This window comes from Oncorhynchus mykiss, chromosome 21 (genome assembly GCF_057628025.1).
Source record: "Oncorhynchus mykiss isolate SJ-2025 chromosome 21, ASM5762802v1, whole genome shotgun sequence".
In the NCBI taxonomy this organism is placed as follows: domain Eukaryota; kingdom Metazoa; phylum Chordata; class Actinopteri; order Salmoniformes; family Salmonidae; genus Oncorhynchus; species Oncorhynchus mykiss.
In genome coordinates this window covers 33,478,277-33,499,959 of record NC_143042.1, presented here as the reverse complement: position 1 = coordinate 33,499,959, position 21,683 = coordinate 33,478,277, and the positions used below count along the sequence as shown (strand labels likewise).

Here is a 21,683-nt window from a genome sequence, read left to right as displayed (position 1 = left end):
TGAGCGTTGCGCCGATGACGACAGCTGGAGGGAGCTGAGTGAGGACCCAGTTGTTCAGGAGGCCAGCTGACAGGGGGCGCTATGCACCTCTGATGCCATCATTGCAGGACATTGGTTACCAATCAGGGTCCACCAGGAGGAGCCACATGGACGCTCCTGGTATAAAGTTCTATGTGTCCCAAATGGTACCCTATTTCCTACATAGTGCACTACTTTTGATCAGAACAATAGGGTGCCATTTGGAACGAGCGTTTTCCTTCAGGCACAGATCTAGGATCAGCAGTCAGCACCTGCTTACCTTCCTTGTGGGGGAAGAAATGCAAAACTGACCTTAGATAAGGGGACTGAATCTGTGTCAGACTATCCACATACACCTGCACAGCCAACCCTCAGCCTACCTTTCTAACCGTTGCAATGAGGGGGAAGAAGTACTTTTGGTAAACCTTATCCTACTCGCGCGGAGATGAGTCTGTGTCAGACAATCCACTCACACTGTGGAACAGTCTTTTTGGGGATACTGTCTGCATATCTGAGGTGGTACGGGGGAAATTGTCTATGATGTTGACTGTAGTTCTTTATCAAAGTCCCTTTAAATGAAACACATTCATGGTAAAAGCTTGACTACCTTGGCTGATTGTTAATTTAATGTAATAACGTCTATAATAACATCACACAGGTCAGCATGTGAACCCTTTGGAATTACCTGGATTTCTGCATAAACTGGTCATCAAATTTGTCAGATCTGATCTTCCTCTAAGTCACAACAACAGACAAACACAGTGTGCTTAAACTAATAACACACAAATTATTGAATTTTTCTTGTCTATATTGAATACATCATTTAAACGTTCATAGTATAGGTTGGACAAAGTATGTGAACCCCTAGGCTAATGACTTCTCCAAAAGCAAATTTGTGTCAGGAGTCAGCTAACCTGGAGTTCAATCAATGAGACTAGATTGGAGATGTTGGTTAGAGCTGCCTTGCTCTATAAAAAACACTCACAAAATGCAAGTTTGCTATTCACAAGAAGCATTGTATGGTGTGAACCATGCCTCGAACAAAAGAGATCTCAGAAGACATAAGATTAAGAATGGTTGACTTGCACAAAGCTGGAAAGGGTTACAAAAGTATATCTAAACGCCTTGATGTTCATCAGTCCACGGTAAGACCAATAGTTTTTAAATGGAGAAAGTTCAGCGCTGTTACTACTCTCCCTAGAAATGGCCGTCCTGCAAAGATGACTGCAACAGCGCAGAATGCTCAATGAGGTTAATTAGAATCCTAGAGTGTCCGCTAAAGACTTACAGAAATATCTGGAACATGTTAACATCTCTGTTGATGAGGCGTAAAACATTAAAAACAAGAATGGTGTTCATGGGAGGACACCACGGGAAAAGCCACTGCTGTCCAAAAAAACATTGCTGCACGTCTGAAGTTCGTAAAAGAGCACCTGGACGTTCCACAGCGCTACTGGCAAAATATTCTGTGGACAGATGAAACTAAAGTTGAGTTGTTTGGAAGGAACACAACACTATGTGTGGAGAAAAAAAGGCAGAGCACACCAACATCAAAACCTCATCCCAACTGTAAAGTATGGTGACGGGAGCGTCATGGTTTGGGGCTGCTTTTCTGCCTCAGGGCCTGGACAGCTTGCTATCATCGACGGAAAAATGAATTCCCAAGTTTATCAAGAAATTTAGCAAGAGAATGTTAGGCTATCTGTCCGCCAATTGAAGCTCAACAGAAGTTGAGTGATGCAACAGGACAACGACCCAAAACATAGAAATAAATCAACAACAGAATGGCTTCAACATATACGCCTTCTGGAGTGGCCCAATCAGAGTCCTGACCTCAACCCGATTGAGATGCTGTGGCATGACCTCAAGAGGGCCGTTCACACCAGACATCCCAAGAAAATTGCTGAACTGAAACAGTTTTGTAAAGAGGAATGGTCCAAAATTCCTCCTGACCGTTGTGCAGGTCTGATCGGCAACTACAGAAAACATTTGGTTGAGGTTACTGCTGCCAAAGGAGGGTGAACCAGTTATTAAATCTAAGGGTTCACATACTTTTCCCACCCTTCACTTTGAATGTTTACACAGTGTGTTCAATAAAGACATGAAAACTTATAATTGTTTGTGTGTTATTAGTTTAAGCAGACTGTGTTTGTCTATTGTTGTGACCTAGATGAAGTTCAGATGCAATTTTATGACCAATTTATGCAGAAATCCAGGTATTTCCAAAGGTTTCACATACCTTTTCTTGCCATTGTACTTGTATTTATTAAGGATCCCCATTAGCTGCCATGAAAAATATATATACATATTATTAATGTTAGCTCTTTGTGTACATTTAAGGGCCAGCCGTGCTGCCTTCTTCTGAGCCAATTTTTATTTTCCAAGGTCCCTTTTTGTGGCACCTGACCACACGACTGAACGGTAGTCTAGGTGCGACAAAACTAGAGCCTGTATGTAGGACCTGCCTTGTTGATAGAGCTGTTGAAAAGGTGGAGTAACGCTTTATTATGGACAGACTTCTCTCCATCTTAGCTGCCCTTGTATCAACATGTTTTGACCGTGACAGTTTTACAATCCAGGGTTACTCCAAGCAGTTTAGTCACCGTAAACTTGCTCAATTTCCACAGGATTTATTACAAGATTTAGTTGAGGTGTAGGGTTTAGTGAATGATTTGTCCCAAATTACAATGCTTTTAGTTTTTGAAATATTTAGGACTATCTTATTCCTTATTCCATTCTGAAACTAATTGCAGCTCTTTGTTAAGTGTTGCAGTGATTTCACTTGCTGTAGTAGCTGCATGTAGCTGTATCGTGTTGAGTCATCCGCACACATAGGACACACTGGCTTTACTCAAGGGCAGCTGCATGTCATTAGTAAAGACTGATGAAATATTGGACCACCTCTAACCTAATCATCCCATTGGAGGAACACTTCTGTTTCCATCCACGTCAATGGCTCAGATTATTGTGTGTGTGTGAGTATGAGAATGATATGGCAGAGGTAGTATCAAGAAGATCAGAGGAACACCTTTTTCCATCCACGTCATGGTTATATTATTATATTACCAGGTTATTATTATTACCTGAGTATCACACCTATGACAAACCTATTACTTAGTGTGTGTGTGTGTGTGTGAGAGAAGTCGCAGAATGGTGTGTGTTTGGTAGGACGTACCAGTTATGGGCTGGTAGACAGGGTGAGATGTTTATGCCACATGGGCCATAAAGCTCATTGGTATCCTGGTTGGACTGTTTGTTACCTGTTGTCATAACTCTCCTGTGACGATCTGAAGGATCAGGATACAAGGGGGGTCCGCTCTACAGCATGCTCTCTCTCATAGAGTGGGAGAGAGGGAAATCGACTGTTTTATGGTCGGTCATAAAATACGCTGCTCCTATGCTCTGTAGTGTTTGAGATTGGAATGTAAACTGTGGAACACAGAGAGGCCCTTGGACATCAAAAGTTGGAATAATTAAACAATGTTTCCACTTTGAGAATTTGGGGATGGTCCGTGGACACTTACCGGACAGTCATGACGAGTGTGTTTCATTTGGTCATCTCATGGAGGACAGGAAACACACATAACTGTATCTAAGGTGTACATTTCCCATCTGTCATCTTCCCATTTCCCATTTCCCATCTGTCAGGTTTACATCTAAATATTGTGAAACGTTTGTGATTAAACATGAAACTATTTGTGAAAAGATGTAACGTGATGCCAACCTTCTAAATGAGAGTGTGGATTTTCATATAAAGATTAACTAGTCAGTGGCCACACCCCCGTGAGCCCAGACATCACATAAGCGTCATAGAACCACCCCTTCTTCCACAGAGTATAAAACCCACTTCCTACAAAATATACATTAAGTCAGAGAACACCGGGACAGAGTCCCCATGTTGGAATGGCTACAAGTCAGAGAATTCCGGGACAGAGTCCCCACGTTGGAATGGCTGCAATTCTATAGGCCACAGAGACCATACAGCTGTAGTTTTGACTACACGGCTGAAAATGGTTCAACTCTGAGACTATCGATCACTACAGAATAAGAGCAAATTCTAGACGACACGAATTACTAGTCTGCAGCTAGAAATTACTTAAACCTAGAACGAGAAAACCAACAACCGCTGAAACCTTTATTCTATGAGAACATTTCCGAATGGTACTCTGAAGTATCCATTCTAACCACCTACAACCACAAAATACATTGTGACTGTTAGGATCGTTAACCAGAGACTCTGATGATCTCTAAAGGATGATTGAGTGTTTTCAAAGGAGAGACAACAACAACATACAAGCGTATATATGTACATTGCAATTTCTTTCAGAATGATCGGCCGTTCATGTGCAAAGTATTAGCGTGGTTCTAATCCCAGAGGCCAACCCAATACAACGTCGTCGCAGCAGGAGAGGCAGACGGAGCGGCCTCCTGGTCAGACTTAGAAGGCGAGCACACCATCCACCGCTTCCGAGCATACTACCCGCCAATATCCAGTCTCTAGACAACAAGGTGGACAAAATTAGGGCACAAGTAGCCTTCCAGAGAGACATCAGAGATTGTAACATTCTCTGTTTCACGGAAACATGGCTCACTCGGGTTATGGTGTCAGAGTCGGTACAGCCACCGGGTTTCTTCATGCGTTGCGCCGACAGAAACAAACATCTCGCTGGTAAGAAGAAGGGCGGGGGTGTATGCCTCATGATTAACGACTCATGGTGTAATCATAACAACATACAGGAACTCAAGTCCTTTTGTTCACCTGACCTAGAATTCCTTACAATCGACCGCATTACCCCCCCCCCCCAAAGCATATACCGCAACGGCCCTGAAAGAACTCCACTGGACTCTATGTAAACTGGAAACCATATACCCTGAGGCTGCATTTATTGTAGCTGGGGATATTAACAAAGCTAGTTTCAGAACAAGGTTACGCAAATTCTACCAGCATATTTATTGTTGCACCCACTCGAGCAAAACATTGGACCACTGCTACTCTAACATCCATACAAGGCTCCCCCTGCCCTCCCTTTGATAAATCTGACCATGACTCCATCTTGTTGCTCCCCTCCTATAGAAAGAAACTAAAACAAGTGTATTTACGTGTATGGTGTATTTACGGACATCTTCAATCAATCCCTATCCCAGTCTGCTGTCCCCACATGCTTCAAGATGGCCCCCCTTGTTCCTGTTCCCAAGAAAGCTAAGGTAACTGAACTAAATGACAATCACCCAGTAGCACTCACTTCTGTCATCATGAAGTGCTTTGAGAGACTAGTCAAGGATCATTTCACCTCCACCCTACCTGATAGCCTAGACCCACTCCAATTTGCTTACTGCCCCAATAGGTCCACAGACAACGCAATCACCATCACTCGGCGCACTGCCCTATCCCATCTGGACAAGAGGAATACCTATGTAAGAATACTGTTCATTGACTACAGCTCAGCATTTAACACCATAGTACCCTACAAACTCATCATTAAGCTTGAGACCCTGGGTCTCGACCCCGCCCTGTGAAACTGGGTCCTGGACTTTCTGACGTGCCACCCCCAGGCGGTGAGGGTAGGAAACAACATCTCCACCCCGCTGATCCTCAACACTGGGGGAAAACAAAGGAGATGATCATGGACTTCGGGACCACCCCCCTATCCACATCGACGGGACAGTAGTGGAGAAGGTGGAAAGTTTTAAGTTCCTTGGCGTACACATCACGGACAAACTGAAATGGTCCACCCACATAGACAGCGTGGTGGAGAAGGCGCAAAATACATTTGGCTTGTCACCTAAAACCCTCACAAACTTCTACAGATGCACAATTGAGTGCATCTTGTCGGGCTATATCACCGTCCTCAACTGCAAGGCTCTCCAGAGGGTAGTGTGGTCTGCACAATGCATCACCGGGGGCAAACTACCTGCCCTCAACCACCCCAGAAGGCAAGGTCAGTACAGGTGCATCAAAGCTGGGACCGAGAGACTGAAAAACAGCTTCTATCTCAAGGCCATTTGACTATTAAACAGCCATTACTAACATAGAGAGGCTGCTGCCAACATACAGACTCAAATCATTGGCCACTTTAATAAATTGATTTAATAATGGTATCACTAGTCACTTTAAATAATGGCACTTTAATAATGTTACATATCCTACATTACTCATCTCAATAATATATACTGTATTTTATACCATCTATTGCATCTTGCCTATGCCACACGGCCATCGCGCATCCATATATTTATATGTACATATTCTTATTCGATCTCCTTACATTGTGTGTATAAGGTAGCCGTTGTGAATTTGTTAGATTACTTGTTAGATATTACTGCACTGTCGGACTAGAAGCACAAGCATTTCGATACAAATAATGAGCAAACTATAATGCTGTTTGGCCCTAAACAGAGAGTACACTGTGGCAGAATACCTGACCACTGTGACTGACCCAAAATTAAGGAAAGTTTTGACTATGTATAGACTCAGTGAACATAGCCTTGCTATTGAGCCGAAGGCAGACCTGGCCCTCAAGGGAAGACAGGATATGTGCACAATGCCCACAAAATTATATGGAAACTGAGCTGCACTTCCTTACCTCCTGTCAAATGTATGACCATATTAGAGACACATATTTCCCTCAGATTACACAGATCCACAAAGAATTCGAAAAAAACAAAAAACATTTAGATAAACTCCCATATCTACTGGGTGAAATACCACAATGTGCCATCACAGCAGAAAGATTTGTGACCTGTTGCCACAAGAAAAGGACAACAGGTGAAGAACAAACACCATTGTAAATACATCCCATATTTATGTTGATTTATTTTCCCTTTTGTACTTTAACTATTTGCATGTCGTTACAACACTGTATATAGACATAATATGAGATTTGAAATGTCTTTATTATTTTGGAACTATGTTTCCCATGCCAATAAAGCCCTTGAATTTAATGACGAGGGAGGGAGAGAGACCGAGCGAGAGACACGTAGTGACAAATGCATGACTTGTACATGGACCTCGTGGCGCAACGGTAGCGCGTCTGACTCCAGATCAGAAGGTTGCGTGTTCAAATCACGTCGGGGTCAAACTGTTTTGACCGACAATCACTTCCCCCACTAATTCTATGAGATGTTCATATTTGTGATTGAATACCGTTAAGACACAGTAGATATGCCATTCTACTGAAAACCTGAGCTCTTCAGCCTTGTAGGCTGTGGGTAAATAACTAAAGACTGTATATAGGGTCTGCCAAACTATGTTAATACAGTTACACAGCCTGAAGAGCTCAGGTTTTCACCAAGCAAGTGAAGTAGATAATAAACGAAAGTGAAATAAACAATACACATTTACAGTAAACATTACACTCACAGAAGTTCCAAAATAATAAAGACATTTCCAGGCTGAGCTTCTTCGTGAAGAAGGCACAGGGGCGGAGCTTCAATGGCGTACCCAAGCGCTGAATTTGCCGACTCCCACCACGGTAAAGGAGTGCAGTGGTTTCTTGGGTTTGCCAATTACTACCGGAGGTTTATCCGCGGTTTTGGTCAGGTAGCGGCTCCCATTACCTCACTGCTGAAGGGGGGCCCGGTGAGTTTGCAGTGGTCGGCTGAGGCGGACAGGGTTTTTGGTCGCCTGAGGGCTCTGTTTACCTCGGCTCCTTTGCTGGCCCATCCGGATCCCTCTTTGGCATTCATAGTGGAGGTGGATGCGTCCGAACCTGGGATAGGAGCCGTGCTCTCTCAGCGCTCGGGTACGCCATCGAAGCTCCGCCCCTGTGCCTTCTTCTCAAAGAAGCTCAGCCCGGCGGAGCGAAACTATGACGTGGGGGACCGGGAGCTGCTGGCTGTCGTAAAGGCTCTAAAGGCGTGGAGACATTGGCTTGAGGAAGCTAAACACCCTTTTCTCATCTGGACTGACCACCGCAATCTGGAGTACATCCGGGCAGTGAGGAGACTCGTTTTGTGTTCACCCTTTCTTACAGACCAGGCTCCTAGAACGTGAAGGCAGACGCATTGTCCCGGCTGTATGACACAGTGGAGTGGCCCATGGATCCCACTCCCATACTCCCAGCCTCCTGCCTGGTGGCGCCGGTAGTGTGGGAGCTGTCCGTAACCGGTTGATCTATTGAGCCCACCCATCACCTTCCTCTGGTGATCCTGGGATCGGTCGGACAGTGCGCTGTTTGAGCGGTTGGTACTGGTGGCCTACCTTGGCTAAGGACGTTTGGGTTTATGTTTCCTCCTGCTCGGTGTGCGCCCAGTGTAAGGCTCCTAGGCACCTGCCCAGAGGGAAGCTACACCCCTTACCCGTTCCACAACGGCCTTGGTCGCACCTGACGGTGGATTTTCTTACCAATCTCCCCCTCACAGGGTAACACCGCGATCCTGGTCGTTGTGGATCGGTTCTCTAAATCCTATCGTCTCCTCCCTCTGCCTGGTCTCCCTACGGCCCTACAGGCTGCAGAGGCCTTGTTTACGCACGTCTTCCGGCACTACGGGGTGCCTGAGGATATAGTGTCTGATCGAGGTTCCCAAACTTAGAATGGATAAATTATAATCAACAGAGATTCATTAACTATACTGACTTTACATGAACAGCCTTAGGAGAACAGGTACAGGCGACTAGCAAAATGACGTAGCAGAATAGACAAGCTTTAAATTGGCGTTTAGCTGAGAAAGGTGGTGTCTGTGTGATGTTTGGAGATGATTGTTGTACTTTTATTCCCAATAACACTGTACTAGATGGATCTTTTCCTTTAGCTATGCCCAAACTGAAGGGATTGCGACAGGAGGTTAAGGACAATGCAGGATTTAACCCATGCTTGGGACTGGTTGGATTTAGCTTTAGGTAAATGGGGTTACTCCAGGAGGAGGATATGATTGCAATGATTATGGTGATCAAGGTTTTCCTATTTTTAGTAAAACACCTGACTCTAATGTGCTTGATTGAAAACTGGACCTCTGCGATATGTATAACCTTGTTAATCACTTACTCTGGAATGTCTTTTCTATTTCCTTTCTACCTTTGACAATGGATAAAGGAAGTTAGAACTTCTGAATTTTGTTTACTTAAACTTGTAGGTAACATAGGGAAATTCCGGTGACAAGTGTCCACGGATCATGTCCTTAATCCTTTAACAGGTGTTTTCATTTGTGATTTCACTGTTGTTACAGAGGTGTCTGCAAGGAAGGATCTTGTTTAAGTGTCATATTTAGAATGACATTAAAAGGTTTTTCTTATTTTCTTTATGTTTTACATAACTGAGATAACCTCAGGCAAGGCTATGTATTACATGCTCATGCTTTTACATTGTATTTTCAGTTTGATTTTACTTTGTATTTGTATAGATTGGATCCTTTACTTCTTTCTATTGTATAGGTATGGAGGTGTTTGATCCGGTCTTCTTTGAGTTTATGGAGTCTCAATCGTTAGGCCAGATAGGGGGACGTTTGCCCAGTGCTTGATGATTGATGCTCCCTTGCCTTTGATTTATTTGTGTGTTTTTGTTTGGGACTAATTAGTCCCAAAGGAGGGATTACGTCGGAGCAATACTCATGACTATGATTACATTTCCATTATTAGCAGCATCTTAGCTGTCCACGTTGGACAGCTAAGACAGAATGGCCATATAAGGAATGGAACATATAGGACCCGTATAGGACCAAGGCCCTGCTACCATTACAACCTATACAGCTGTCAGATGTGGGCGTTAACAAGCAAGAACTGAAATGGGAAAATGATGATAAAGAAAGGTCAAGGGAAGCTATTTTCATATAGAGGGAGGGGACTATATACGTTAGAATACTATAAAGGCAGGACTCTGTAATATGAGAACTTAGTCTTTTCCATGGAGGGGCTCGGCTCTGTTACGTTTGTAAAAGAGTCTTTTCCATGGAGGGGCTCGGCTCTGTTACGTTTGTAAAAGAGTCTTTACATGGAGGGGCTCGGCTCTGTTACGTTTGTAAAAGAGTCTTTACGTGGAGGGGCTCGGCTCTGTTACGTTTGTAAAAGAGTCTTTACGTGGAGGGGCTCGGCTCTGTTACGTTTGTAAAAGAGTCTTTACGTGGAGGGGCTCGGCTCTGTTACGTTTGTAAAAGAGTCTTTACGTGGAGGGGCTCGGCTCTGTTACGTTTGTAAAAGAGTCTTTACGTGGAGGGGCTCGGCTCTGTTACGTTTGTAAAAGAGTCTTTACGTGGAGGGGCTCGGCTCTGTTACGTTTGTAAAAGAGTCTTTACGTGGAGGGGCTCGGCTCTGTTACGTTTGTAAAAGAGTCTTTACGTGGAGGGGCTCGGCTCTGTTACGTTTGTAAAAGAGTCTTTACGTGAAGGGGCTCGGCTCTGTTACGTTTGTAAAAGAGTCTTTACGTGGAGGGGCTCGGCTCTGTTACGTTTGTAAAAGAGTCTTTACGTGGAGGGGCTCGGCTCTGTTACGTTTGTAAAAGAGTCTTTACGTGGAGGGGCTCGGCTCTGTTACGTTTGTAAAAGAGTCTTTACGTGGAGGGGCTCGGCAATGTTACGTTTGTAAAAGAGTCTTTACGTGGAGGGGCTCGGCTCTGTTACGTTTGTAAAAGAGTCTTTACGTGGAGGGGCTCGGCTCTGTTACGTTTGTAAAAGAGTCTTTACGTGGAGGGGCTCGGTTCTGTTACGTTTGTAAAAGAGTCTTTACGTGGAGGGGCTCGGCTCTGTTACGTTTGTAAAATAGTCTTTACGTGGAGGGGCTCGGCTCTGTTACGTTTGTAAAATAGTCTTTACGTGGAGGGGCTCGGCTCTGTTACGTTTGTAAAAGAGTCTTTACGTGGAGGGGCTCGGCTCTGTTACGTTTGTAAAAGAGTCTTTACGTGGAGGGGCTCGGCTCTGTTACGTTTGTAAAATAGTCTTTACGTGGAGGGGCTCGGCTCTGTTACGTTTGTAAAAGAGTCTTTACGTGGAGGGGCTCGGCTCTGTTACGTTTGTAAAAGAGTCTTTACGTGGAGGGGCTCGGCTCTGTTACGTTTGTAAAAGAGTCTTTACGTGGAGGGGCTCGGCTCTGTTACGTTTGTAAAAGAGTCTTTACGTGGAGGGGCTCGGCTCTGTTACGTTTGTAAAAGAGTCTTTACGTGGAGGGGCTCGGCTCTGTTACGTTTGTAAAAGAGTCTTTACGTGGAGGGGCTCGGCTCTGTTACGTTTGTAAAATAGTCTTTACGTGGAGGGGCTCGGCTCTGTTACGTTTGTAAAAGAGTCTTTACGTGGAGGGGCTCGGCTCTGTTACGTTTGTAAAAGAGTCTTTATGTGGAGGGGCTCGGCTCTGTTACGTTTGTAAAAGAGTCTTTACGTGGAGGGGCTCGGCTCTGTTACGTTTGTAAAAGAGTCTTTACATGGAGGGGCTCGGCTCTGTTACGTTTGTAAAAGAGTCTTTACGTGGAGGGGCTCGGCTCTGTTACGTTTGTAAAATAGTCTTTACGTGGAAGGGCTCGGCTTTGCTACCTTGTATTAAAGTCTAATTTGAATTCACAAGTTCTAGTAAATGTGTTATATTTCTGAGTCAATATTCCACCACAACTTTTACTCAAGTAGTATTTTACTGTGACTTTCACTTTTACTTAAGTCATTTTCTATTAAAACCTGTTTGGGATAGGGGGCTGCATTTTCACATTCGGAGGAAAAGTGTGCCCAGAGTAAACTGCCTGCTACTCAGGCCCAGATGCTAATATATGCATATTATTAGTAGTATTGGATAGAAAACACTCTGAAGTTTCTAAAACTGTTTGATTGATGTCTGTGAGTATAACAGAATTCATATGGCAGGTGAAAACCTGAGAAAAGTCCAACCAGGAAGTGGGAAATCTGAGGTTTGTAGTTTTTCAACTCATTGCCTATTGAATACACAGTGTCTATGGGGTCATATTGCACTTCCCAAGGCTTCCACTAGATGTCAACAGTCTTTAGAACCTTGTTTGATGCTTCTACTGTGAGTGAGGGGGGAATGGGAGCTGAATGAGTCAGAGGTCTGCTAGAGTGGCATGAGCTGATCACGCGCATTCACGTGAGAGGTAGCTTGGAATCCATTGCATTTCTACAGACCAAGGAATTCTCTGGTTTAAACATTATTGAAGATGTATGCTAAAAACATCCTAAAGATTGATTCTATACTTCGTTTGACATGTTTCTACGAACTATAATATTACTTTTCGTCTGAACTTTTGCCAGGACTTGCCCGCACGTCGTGAGTTTGGATTGTGTACTAAACGCGCAAACAAAAAGGAGGTATTTGGACAGAAATTATGGACTTTATCGAACAAATCAAACATTTATTGTGGAACTGGGATCCTGGGAGTGCATTCTGATGAAGATCATCAGATCACCTTTGTAAGTGAATATTTATAATGCTATTTCTGACTTCCGTTGACTCCACAACATGGCGGATATCTGTTTGCCTTGTTTAGTTGTCTGAGCACTGTACTTTGATTATTGCATGGTGTGCTTTTTCCGTAAAGTTTTTTTTAAATCTGACATAGCGGTTGCATTAAGGAGAAGTAAATCTATAATTCTCTGCATAATACTTGTGTCTCTTATCAAAGTTTATTATGAGTATTTCTGTAAATTGATGTGGCTCTGAAAATTCGCCAGATGTTTTTCGAGGCACAACATTACTGACCATAAAGCGCCAATGTAAACTGAGATTTTTGGATATAAATATGAACTTTATCGAACAAAACATACATGTATTGTGTAACATGAAGTCCTATGAGTGTCATCTGATGAAGATCATCAAAGGTTAGTGATTAATTTTTATCTCTAATTCTACTTTTTGTGACTACTCTCTTTGGCTGGAAAATGGCTGTATGTGTTTTTTTGTGACTAAGCTCTGACCTAACATAATCATATGGTGTGCTTTCACTGTAAAGCATTTTTTTAAATCGGACACGATGGGTAAATTAACAAGAAGTCAAGCTTTAATTTGGTCTATTGCACTTGTGAATGTTTGAAAGTTAAATATTAAAAAAATATATATATATATTTCGCGCTCTGCCTTTTCAGCAGATAGCCCTAACAACTTTTAAGGTATCTTTACTTTTACTCAAGCATGACAATTGCATACTTTTTCCACTACTGCCTGACTCCATGTGGATGGACAAACCCAACCCAGTTTTATGACTCAATAATAAGGCCAACTAAAGGTGATGTAGTGTTGCAGTCACTGGCAGGCACGTTCACAGATAGGGTTCTAGCCGCTCCTGAGCACCTAACCTTTCGCCTTCCTATGAGAAAAGTGCCCTAAATAAAGTGCCCTATCAGATTGGTAGTATTTTTAAAATAATACCTTTTTATTATACTAGTAGTATATTTTACTTCCTTTTCTGTAAATAATTGCCCATCAAACTAGGTAATCTCTCATATTCTAATCTTGGAAAATTCCCCTCCCCGCTCCTCTCCTTTTTTCTTTCCCACGCTAGAGTGCACTGCACTTGTCCTCCAGCTGCTGCAGAAGCTACCGGCACCTAGCGATATTATGAGTAGTGGCACACAGGCTACTTTTTTAAGTTGTATGTCGTCTCTCATGGTCAGTGACAGGGAAGGGTTCAACTCAACTGTTTTTAAGTAAGCCTACAATGCAGATGTTAGCACTTGCCACTCCAAAGGTCGGTGCACGGCCCTGGTCACTGGAGTCAATGATGGGGTGGTCTATAGTTTAGTTTTATCACCTAACTAGCCCCTCCTCTACCAAGCTAACCTCCACCCTAGATACCACCACCAGGTTTTAAGCAGCTTCGCATCTACCTCTAGAGCCATTCTGTAGCTAGCTGAGAAGAGAGCACAGGAGGAGTTGTCTCTGACATTTTTTCCTGAAATCTTCTGAATTTTTCTCAGTGGGGGAGGTACTGTAGAGAGGTAACTGAAGTCTACCATATCTCATTTTTCGTGGAAACCAACAAGACATTTTTTCCTCCCTCAACGTTGAAGAAACCGTACAACTAGCAACATGTGTACAGGAAAGTGCTCTAAGGTCATTGCGATCTCGCTCTACGTCCTGGCCGGGGTCTCAATCATCTGTAACATCATTGCGTTCTTCCCCGACTGGTCGACGATGTACGCCAAGTTGGACAGAGAAGAAAATGGAGCCCGGATCACCGACGAGGTCAAATACATGGGAGGTGTCATCGGCGGAGGAATCATGGTGAGTTTAAAGTTTAGTTAGACTATTATGTGACTTAATTGGTTTAAAAGACTACGGCTTTAGTTCAGTTCCATTTCAATCCAGTCAGTTTGAAAATGTTCAATTGAAATTGATCAAATTTGAATAGAAATGTCAGCTTATTGACTGAACTGAAATGCAATTGACCCCAACCCTGGTTTAAACATGCTGATTCTAGAGTATTGGTCACACCATCACAGGTTTGTGTGGTCATTTCCAAGATAAAAACAATTGAAGTGGAATAATGTAACATTACTGTGACCAACAGTTCCCAAATGTTAATTCCCCTGATGTTGCTAACTATATGTACATTTTAAATATGCTCTCTCTAAATATGCCTCTCCACACCAACAGTTGTGATAAAAGTATTCTCAAATGTTTTATTTACCTATTTGCTCTCTCTCTCTCTCTCTCTCTCTCTCTCGCTCTCTCACACTCTCTCTTCAGTGCCTTATTCCAGCAGTCCATATCCACCTGACTAGCAGCAATGGTTGCTGTGCCAACCGCTGTGGGGTAAGTCTAACTACACTCTAACTACTGCTCCCCCCCAATCCCAACCTTAACCATTCATATCTGATCCTATATCAGTTGTTAAAGAGAACTTGTACCTACTTTAAGCCCATAACACCTGACACAATAAGAGGGTGAGGGGTCTGGGACTATGTGGGGAGCAATGACAGTTACAGCCATAATGGTTAAAGAAGAAATTGCTTGACTTTACCACCCCCTGCTGGTGAAACAGGTGTAATACCAGGAAATAATTAACTGGGTGTCTGTGGCCAATGACTGCCCACAAAGTACCACTCTCCCACATTATGGTTAGTGTAATTCCACAATAAAGCAATTTGTGACAGGCAAAAGCATAACATTACAAGATAAATCAAACACACCATAATTTGCAAATAAATTAATTTAAAATCCTACAATGTGATTTTCTGGATTTTTCTTCTCTCATTTTGTCTGTCATAGTTGAAGTGTACCTATGATGAAAATTACAGGCTTCTCTCATCATTTTAAGTGGGAGAACTTGCACAATTGGTGGCTGACTAAATACTTTTTTGCCCCAATGTATTTATTCAACCTTTAGTTAAGCAAAGTTTGTAGAAGCCCAAATAAATCTTATTTTCTAAGTAGTAAATACACAACAAAGATGAAATGTACAACATTCTCAGCCTTCTCTTTTCCTGACCCCTGACCTCTGGATTATCCTTGCTACACTTTAGATGTTCCTGTCCATTGGGTTTGCTGCTGCTGGGGTTGTTGGAGCACTGTACAGTCTGGCTACATCTGCCCTGGGCCTGTCCAATGGACCTGTCTGCCTCTTTACGGAAACACCAACATCTGTTCCAGGGTGGGGGAGACCTTTCTTGAACAAGTAAGTTTATTTACGTATTTTATTACTTGTTTTAAATTGTATTTTTATGGTTTATTTTATGTAGGCCGTCATTGTAAATAAGAATTTGTTCTTAACTGACTTGCCTAGTTAAATAAAGGTTAAATAAAATAAAATATTTTTTTTTTACCGGGTAGTCCCATTGAGGTCAAAGACTGATTTTCCAAAGATAATATACAGTACCAGTTAAATGTTTGGACACACCTACTCATTACAGGGCTTTTATATATTTGTACTATTTTCTACATTGTAGAATAATAATGAAGACATCAAAACTATGAAATTGTTACGGTGCGTGAATGAGGACCCAGAAGCGAATCAACTTAAACAGAGCTTCTTTAATTACCAAACATAGGTAGGCTCAGATGGACCGGCAGATTCCGACAGGACAGGACAAGGTTACAGCAAACATGACGGCAGTCTGGTTCAGGCATGAATGACACAAACAAACAAGAATCCGACAAGGACAGGAGCAGAAACAGAGAGAGATATAGGGACCTAATCAGAGGGAAAAAGGGAACAGGTGGGGAACGGGGTGAATGGGTAGTTAGAGGAGACAAGGGACAGCTGGGGGAAAGCGGGGGAGAAAAGGTAACCTAACACGACCAGCAGAGGGAGACAGGGTGAAGGGAAAGGACAGAGACAAGACAACATGACAGTACATGACAGTACCCCCCCACTCACCGAGCGCCTCCTGGCGCACTCGAGGAGGAAACCTGGCGGCAACGGAGGAAATCATCAATCAGCGCACGGTCCAGCACGTCCCGAGAGGGAACCCAACTCCTCTCCTCAGGACCGTACCCCTCCCAGTCAACTAGGTACTGATGACCACGGCCCCGAGGACGCATGTCCAAGATTTTACGGACCCTGTAGATAGGTGCGCCCTCGACAAGGATGGGGGGGGGGGGGGGAAGACGAGCGGGGGCGCGAAGAACGGGCTTAACACAGGAGACATGGAAGACCGGGTGGACGCGACGAAGATATCGCGGAAGAAGAAGTCGCACTGCGACAGGATTAATGACCTGAGAGATACGGAATGGACCAATGAACCGCGGGGTCAACTTGCGAGAAGCCGTCTTAAGGGGAAGGTTCTGAGTGGAGAGCCAAACTCTCTGACCGCGACAATATCTAGGGCTCTTCGTTCTACGCTTATTAGCAGCTCTCACAGTCTGCGCCCTATAACGGCAAAGTGCAGACCTGACCCTCTTCCAGGTGCGCTCGCAACGTTGGACAAAAGCCTGAGCGGAGGGGACGCTGGAGGACACGTCGAACGTGCTGAACATGAATCTGGAGTGACGGTGAAAAAATCAGGATATCGTCAAGGTAAACGAAAACAAAGATGTTCAGCATGTCTCTCAGGACATCATTGACTAATGCCTGAAAGACAGCTGGAGCGTTAGCGAGGCCGAAAGGAAGAACCCGGTATTCAAAGTGCCCTAACGGAGTGTTAAACGCCGTCTTCCACTCGTCCCCCTCCCTGATGCGCACGAGATGGTAAGCGTTACGAAGGTCCAACTTAGTGAAAAACCTGGCTCCCTGCAGGATCTCGAAGGCTGAAGACATAAGAGGAAGCGGATAACGATTCTTCACTGTTATGTCATTCAGCCCTCGATAATCTATGCAGGGGCGCAGAGACCCGTCCTTCTTCTTGACAAAAAAAAACCCCGCTCCGGCGGGAGAGGAGGAGGGGACTATGGTACCGGCGTCAAGAGCTACAGACAAATAATCTTCGAGAGCCTTACGTTCGGGAGCCGACAGAGAGTATAGTCTACCCCGGGGGGGGGGTGGTTCCCGGAAGGAGATCAATACTACAATCATACGACCGGTGTGGAGGAAGAGAGGTGGCCCTGGACCGACTGAACACCGTGCGCAGATCGTGATATTCCTCCGGCACCCCTGTCAAATCACCAGGCTCCTCCTGTGAAGAAGAGACAGAGGAAACAGGAGGGATAGCAGACATTAAACATTTCACATGACAAGAGACGTTCCAGGAGAGGATAGAATTACTAGACCAATTAATGGAAGGATTATGACAAACTAGCCAGGGATGGCCCAAAACAACAGGTGTAAAAGGTGAACGAAAAATTAAAAAAGAAATGGTTTCACTATGATTACCAGAAACAGTGAGGGTTAAAGGTAGCGTCTCACGCTGAATCCTGGGGAGAGGACTACCATCCAGGGCGAACAAGGCCGTGGGCTCCTTTAACTGTCTGAGAGGAATGTCATGTTCCCGAGCCCAGGTCTCGTCCATAAAACAGCCCTCCGCCCCAGAGTCTATTAAGGCACTGCAGGAAGCTGACGAACCGGTCCAGCGTAGATGGACCGACAAGGTAGTGCAGGATCTTGAAGGAGAGACAGGAGTAGTAGCGCTCACCAGTAGCCCTCCGCTTACTGACGAGCTCTGGCCTTTTACTGGACATGAAGTGACAAAATGACCAGCGGAACCGCAATAGAGACAGAGGCGGTTGGTGATTCTCCGTTCCCTCTCCTTAGTCGAGATGCGGATACCTCCCAGCTGCATGGGCTCAGCACCCGAGCCGGCAGAGGAAGATGGTAGTGATGCGGAGAGGGAGGCGACGGAGAGCGCGAGCTCCTTTCCACGAGCTCGGTGACGAAGATCAACCCGTCGCTCAATGCGAATAGCGAGTTCAATCAAGGAATCCACGCTGGAAGGAACCTCCCGGGAGAGAATCTCATCCTTTACCTCTGCGCGGAAACCCTCCAGAAGACGAGCGAGCAAGGCCGGCTCGTTCCAGCCACTGGAGACAGCAAGAGTGCGAAACTCAATAGAGTAGTCTGTTATGGATCGATTGCCTTGACATAGGGAAGACAGGGCCCTGGAAGCCTCCTCCCCAAAAACAGATCGATCAAAAACCCGTATCATCTCCTCCTTAAAGTCTTGATACTGGTTAGTACACTCAGCCCTTGCCTCCCAGATTGCCGTGCCCCACTCACGAGCCCGTCCAATAAGGAGAGATATGACGTAGGCGACACGAGCAGTGCTCCTGGAGTAAGTGTTGGGCTGGAGAGAAAACACAATATCACACTGGGTGAGGAACGAGCGGCATTCAGTGGGCTCCCCAGAGTAACACGGCGGGTTATTGATTCTGGGCTCCGGAGATTCGAAAGCCCTGGAAGTGGCCGGTGGATCGAGGCGGAGATGGTGAACCTGTTCTGTGAGGTTGGAGACTTGGGTGGCCAGGGTCTCAACGGCATGTCGAGCAGCAGACAATTCCTGCTCGTGTCTGCCTAGCATCGCTCCCTGGATCTCGACGGCTGAGTGGAGAGGATCCGAAGTCGCTGGGTCCATTCTTGGTCGGATTCTTCTGTTACGGTGCGTGAATGAGGACCCAGAAGCGAATCAACTTAAACAGAGCTTCTTTAATTACCAAACATAGGTAGGCTCAGATGGACCGGCAGATTCCGACAGGACAGGACAAGGTTACAGCAAACATGACGGCAGTCTGGTTCAGGCATGAATGACACAAACAAACAAGAATCCGACAAGGACAGGAGCAGAAACAGAGAGAGATATAGGGACCTAATCAGAGGGAAAAAGGGAACAGGTGGGGAACGGGGTGAATGGGTAGTTAGAGGAGACAAGGGACAGCTGGGGGAAAGCGGGGGAGAAAAGGTAACCTAACACGACCAGCAGAGGGAGACAGGGTGAAGGGAAAGGACAGAGACAAGACAACATGACAGTACATGACAGAAATAATGCATATGGAATCATGTAATAACAAAAAAAGTGTTAAACAAATCAACATTTTTAGATTTTTCAAAGTAGCTACAATTTGCCTTGATGATAGTTTTGCACACAGTTGGCATTCTCTCAACCACCTTCACCTGGAATGCATATCAATTAACAGGTGTGCCTTATTAAAACTTAATATGTGAAATGTTTTCTTTCTTAATGTGTTTGAGCCAATCAGTTGTGTTGTGACAAGGTAGGGGTGGTATACAGAATATAGCCCTATTTGGTTAAAGACCAAGTTCATATTATGGCAAGAACAGCTCAAAAAAGCAAAGAGAAATGACGGTCCATCATTACTTTAAGAATTGAAGGTCAGTCAATCAAGATCATTTCAAGAACTTTGAAAGTTTCTTCAAGTGCAATCGCAAAAACTATCAACCCCTATGATGAAACTGGCTCTCATGAAGACCACCACAGGAACGGAAGACCCAGAGTTACTTCCGCTGCAGAGGATAAGTTCATTAGAGATACCAGCCTCAGAAATTGCAGCCCAACTAAATGCTTCACAGAGAGTTTAAGTAACAGACACATCTAAACATCAACTTTTCAGAGCAGACTGTGTGAATCAGGCCTTTATGGTCAAATAATTAAAAAAATAAAAAGAATGTAACCTTTATTTAACTAGGCAAGTCAGTTAAGAAAAAAATCTTATTTACAAAGACGGCCTACATCTGCCAAACCCGGACAATGCTGGACCAATTGTGCGCCGCCCTATGGGACTCCCAATCACGGGCGGTTGTGATACAGCCTGAATTGCTACAGAAAAACCACTACTAAAGGACACAAATAAGAAGATGGGACTTGCTTGGCCCAATAAACCGCTGGAAATCTGTCCTTTGGTCTGATGAGTCCAAATTTGATATTTTTGTTTCCAACTGCCGTGCCTTTGTGAGACGCAGAGTAGATGAACAGATGATCTCCCCATTTGTGATTCCCACCGTGAAGCATGGAGGAGGTGTGATGGTGTGGGGGTGCTTTGCTGGTGACACTGTCTGTGATTTATTTAGAATTCAAGGCACACTTAACCAGCATGGTTTCCACAGCCTTCTGCAGCGATACGCCATCCGATCTGCCTTGCACTTAGTGGGACTATCATTTGTTTTTCAACAGGACAATAACGCATTCCAGGTGAAGCTGGTTGAGAGAATGCCAAGAGTGTGGAAAGCTGTCATCAAGGCAAAGGGTGGCTACTTTGAAGAATCTCAAACATAAAATAGATTTGGATTTGTTTAACACTTTTTTGGTTACTACATGATTCCATATGTGTTATTTCATAGTTTTGATGTCTTCACTATTATTCTACAATGTAAAAAATAGTTCAAATAAAGAAAAACCCCTGAATGAGTAGGTGTGTCCAAACTTTTGACTGGTACTGTATGTATATTTATTTTTGCTATGTCTTTGGGGACTAGTCCTGGCTACTGTAAAGAACTTTCTGACAAAAGATTAATATAATTGATTGTTCCTCATTGCAGCAACGGGAGTTACCTGGGCGACAGTGACCTGTGGACAAAGTGTATAGAGCCCGAAGGTGTTGTGGAGTTTAACCTTGGGTTGTTTGCCACACTGTTGGTGGTGGCAAGTCTGGAGCTGGTGCTGTGTGGAATACAGATTGTCAACGGACTGTTCGGATGCATCTGTGGCACCTGTGGCAGCAGGGAGGTGAGATAGTGGGGGGGGGGGGGGGGGGGGGGGAGTGGTAAGAGAGGGGATGAAAGAAATAAACAAATAAAGGAAGGAGGAAAGAAAGAGGATTGGTGTTCACCTAACCGTTGACCTCTATTTCCTGCCAGTAGGAAGCGTGATGATCCATGATGACCATCGACTGTGACCATTTTTCAACCACGACCACTTGACCACTTGAGGAACACAAAGAAGAACTGACCACAACCCATCTGTGCCCATTTGTCAAGAGGAATGAATGGTTATTGAAGAAAGGTTGACGTATTCACTGTCTCTTCTCTATGGCCTACAAAGGGTATTTATAATAGACTTATAATGGCTTAGTGTATTAGGCTGTTCAAAACACATCAGTGACTGTAATAATCAGTAGTTATGTTCATTGATATGACATTCTGTAAATCTTATGTTTCTCATGTTTCAATATAATTCTATGCATATTTTATGTTATATTTTGCAATAAATGCTGGGTGAAAAAAACAAATTATGTTTATTATTTATCTCCTTTTTGACGTTTATTTTTTTTGTTGACATTTCCTGGTCAAAATGTTTCTCATGAAAATATTTTATTAAATTGTAAGTAAAATATGCTCACAGTTGAAGGGTATTATTCAACAGAACATACATATATCGTTATCATTCATTACATGGTCATAGCATTACATTTATTGAAT

At 44.1% G+C, this 21,683-nt stretch overlaps 1 protein-coding gene and 1 non-coding gene across 3 annotated transcripts; both read left to right on the top strand.

The window, feature by feature from the left end:
- Positions 1-7,023: 7,023 nt before the first annotated feature.
- trnaw-cca (transfer RNA tryptophan (anticodon CCA)) lies at positions 7,024-7,095 on the top strand. Its single transcript has one exon. It is a non-coding gene; the product is annotated as a tRNA-Trp (tRNA).
- Positions 7,096-11,440: 4,345 nt separating this feature from the next.
- On the top strand, positions 11,441-21,493 carry LOC110500374 (transmembrane 4 L6 family member 4-like). 2 transcript variants are annotated; one of them, XM_021577707.3, is made up of 5 exons: positions 11,441-14,164; positions 14,630-14,695; positions 15,406-15,557; positions 20,805-20,991; positions 21,126-21,493. In XM_021577707.3, the coding sequence occupies exons 1-5, from the start codon at positions 13,970-13,972 to the stop codon at positions 21,132-21,134; spliced, it is 609 nt and encodes a 202-aa protein (XP_021433382.1). In that variant the 5' UTR covers positions 11,441-13,969; the 3' UTR covers positions 21,135-21,493. The 2 variants fall into 2 exon arrangements, with proteins under 2 accessions (XP_021433382.1, XP_021433383.1); XM_021577708.3 differs by having other exon boundaries at positions 21,123-21,493.
- Positions 21,494-21,683: the final 190 nt, after the last annotated feature.

Coding starts and splice junctions, on each gene's coding strand:
- LOC110500374 (XM_021577707.3), top strand. CDS start 13,970: ATGTGTACAGGAAAGTGCTCTAAGGTCATTGCGATCTCGCTCTACGTC. Junction 14,696..15,405: donor GCTGTGCCAACCGCTGTGGG/GTAAGTCTAACT, acceptor GCTACACTTTAG/ATGTTCCTGTCCATTGGGTT. Junction 15,558..20,804: donor GGGAGACCTTTCTTGAACAA/GTAAGTTTATTT, acceptor TCCTCATTGCAG/CAACGGGAGTTACCTGGGCG.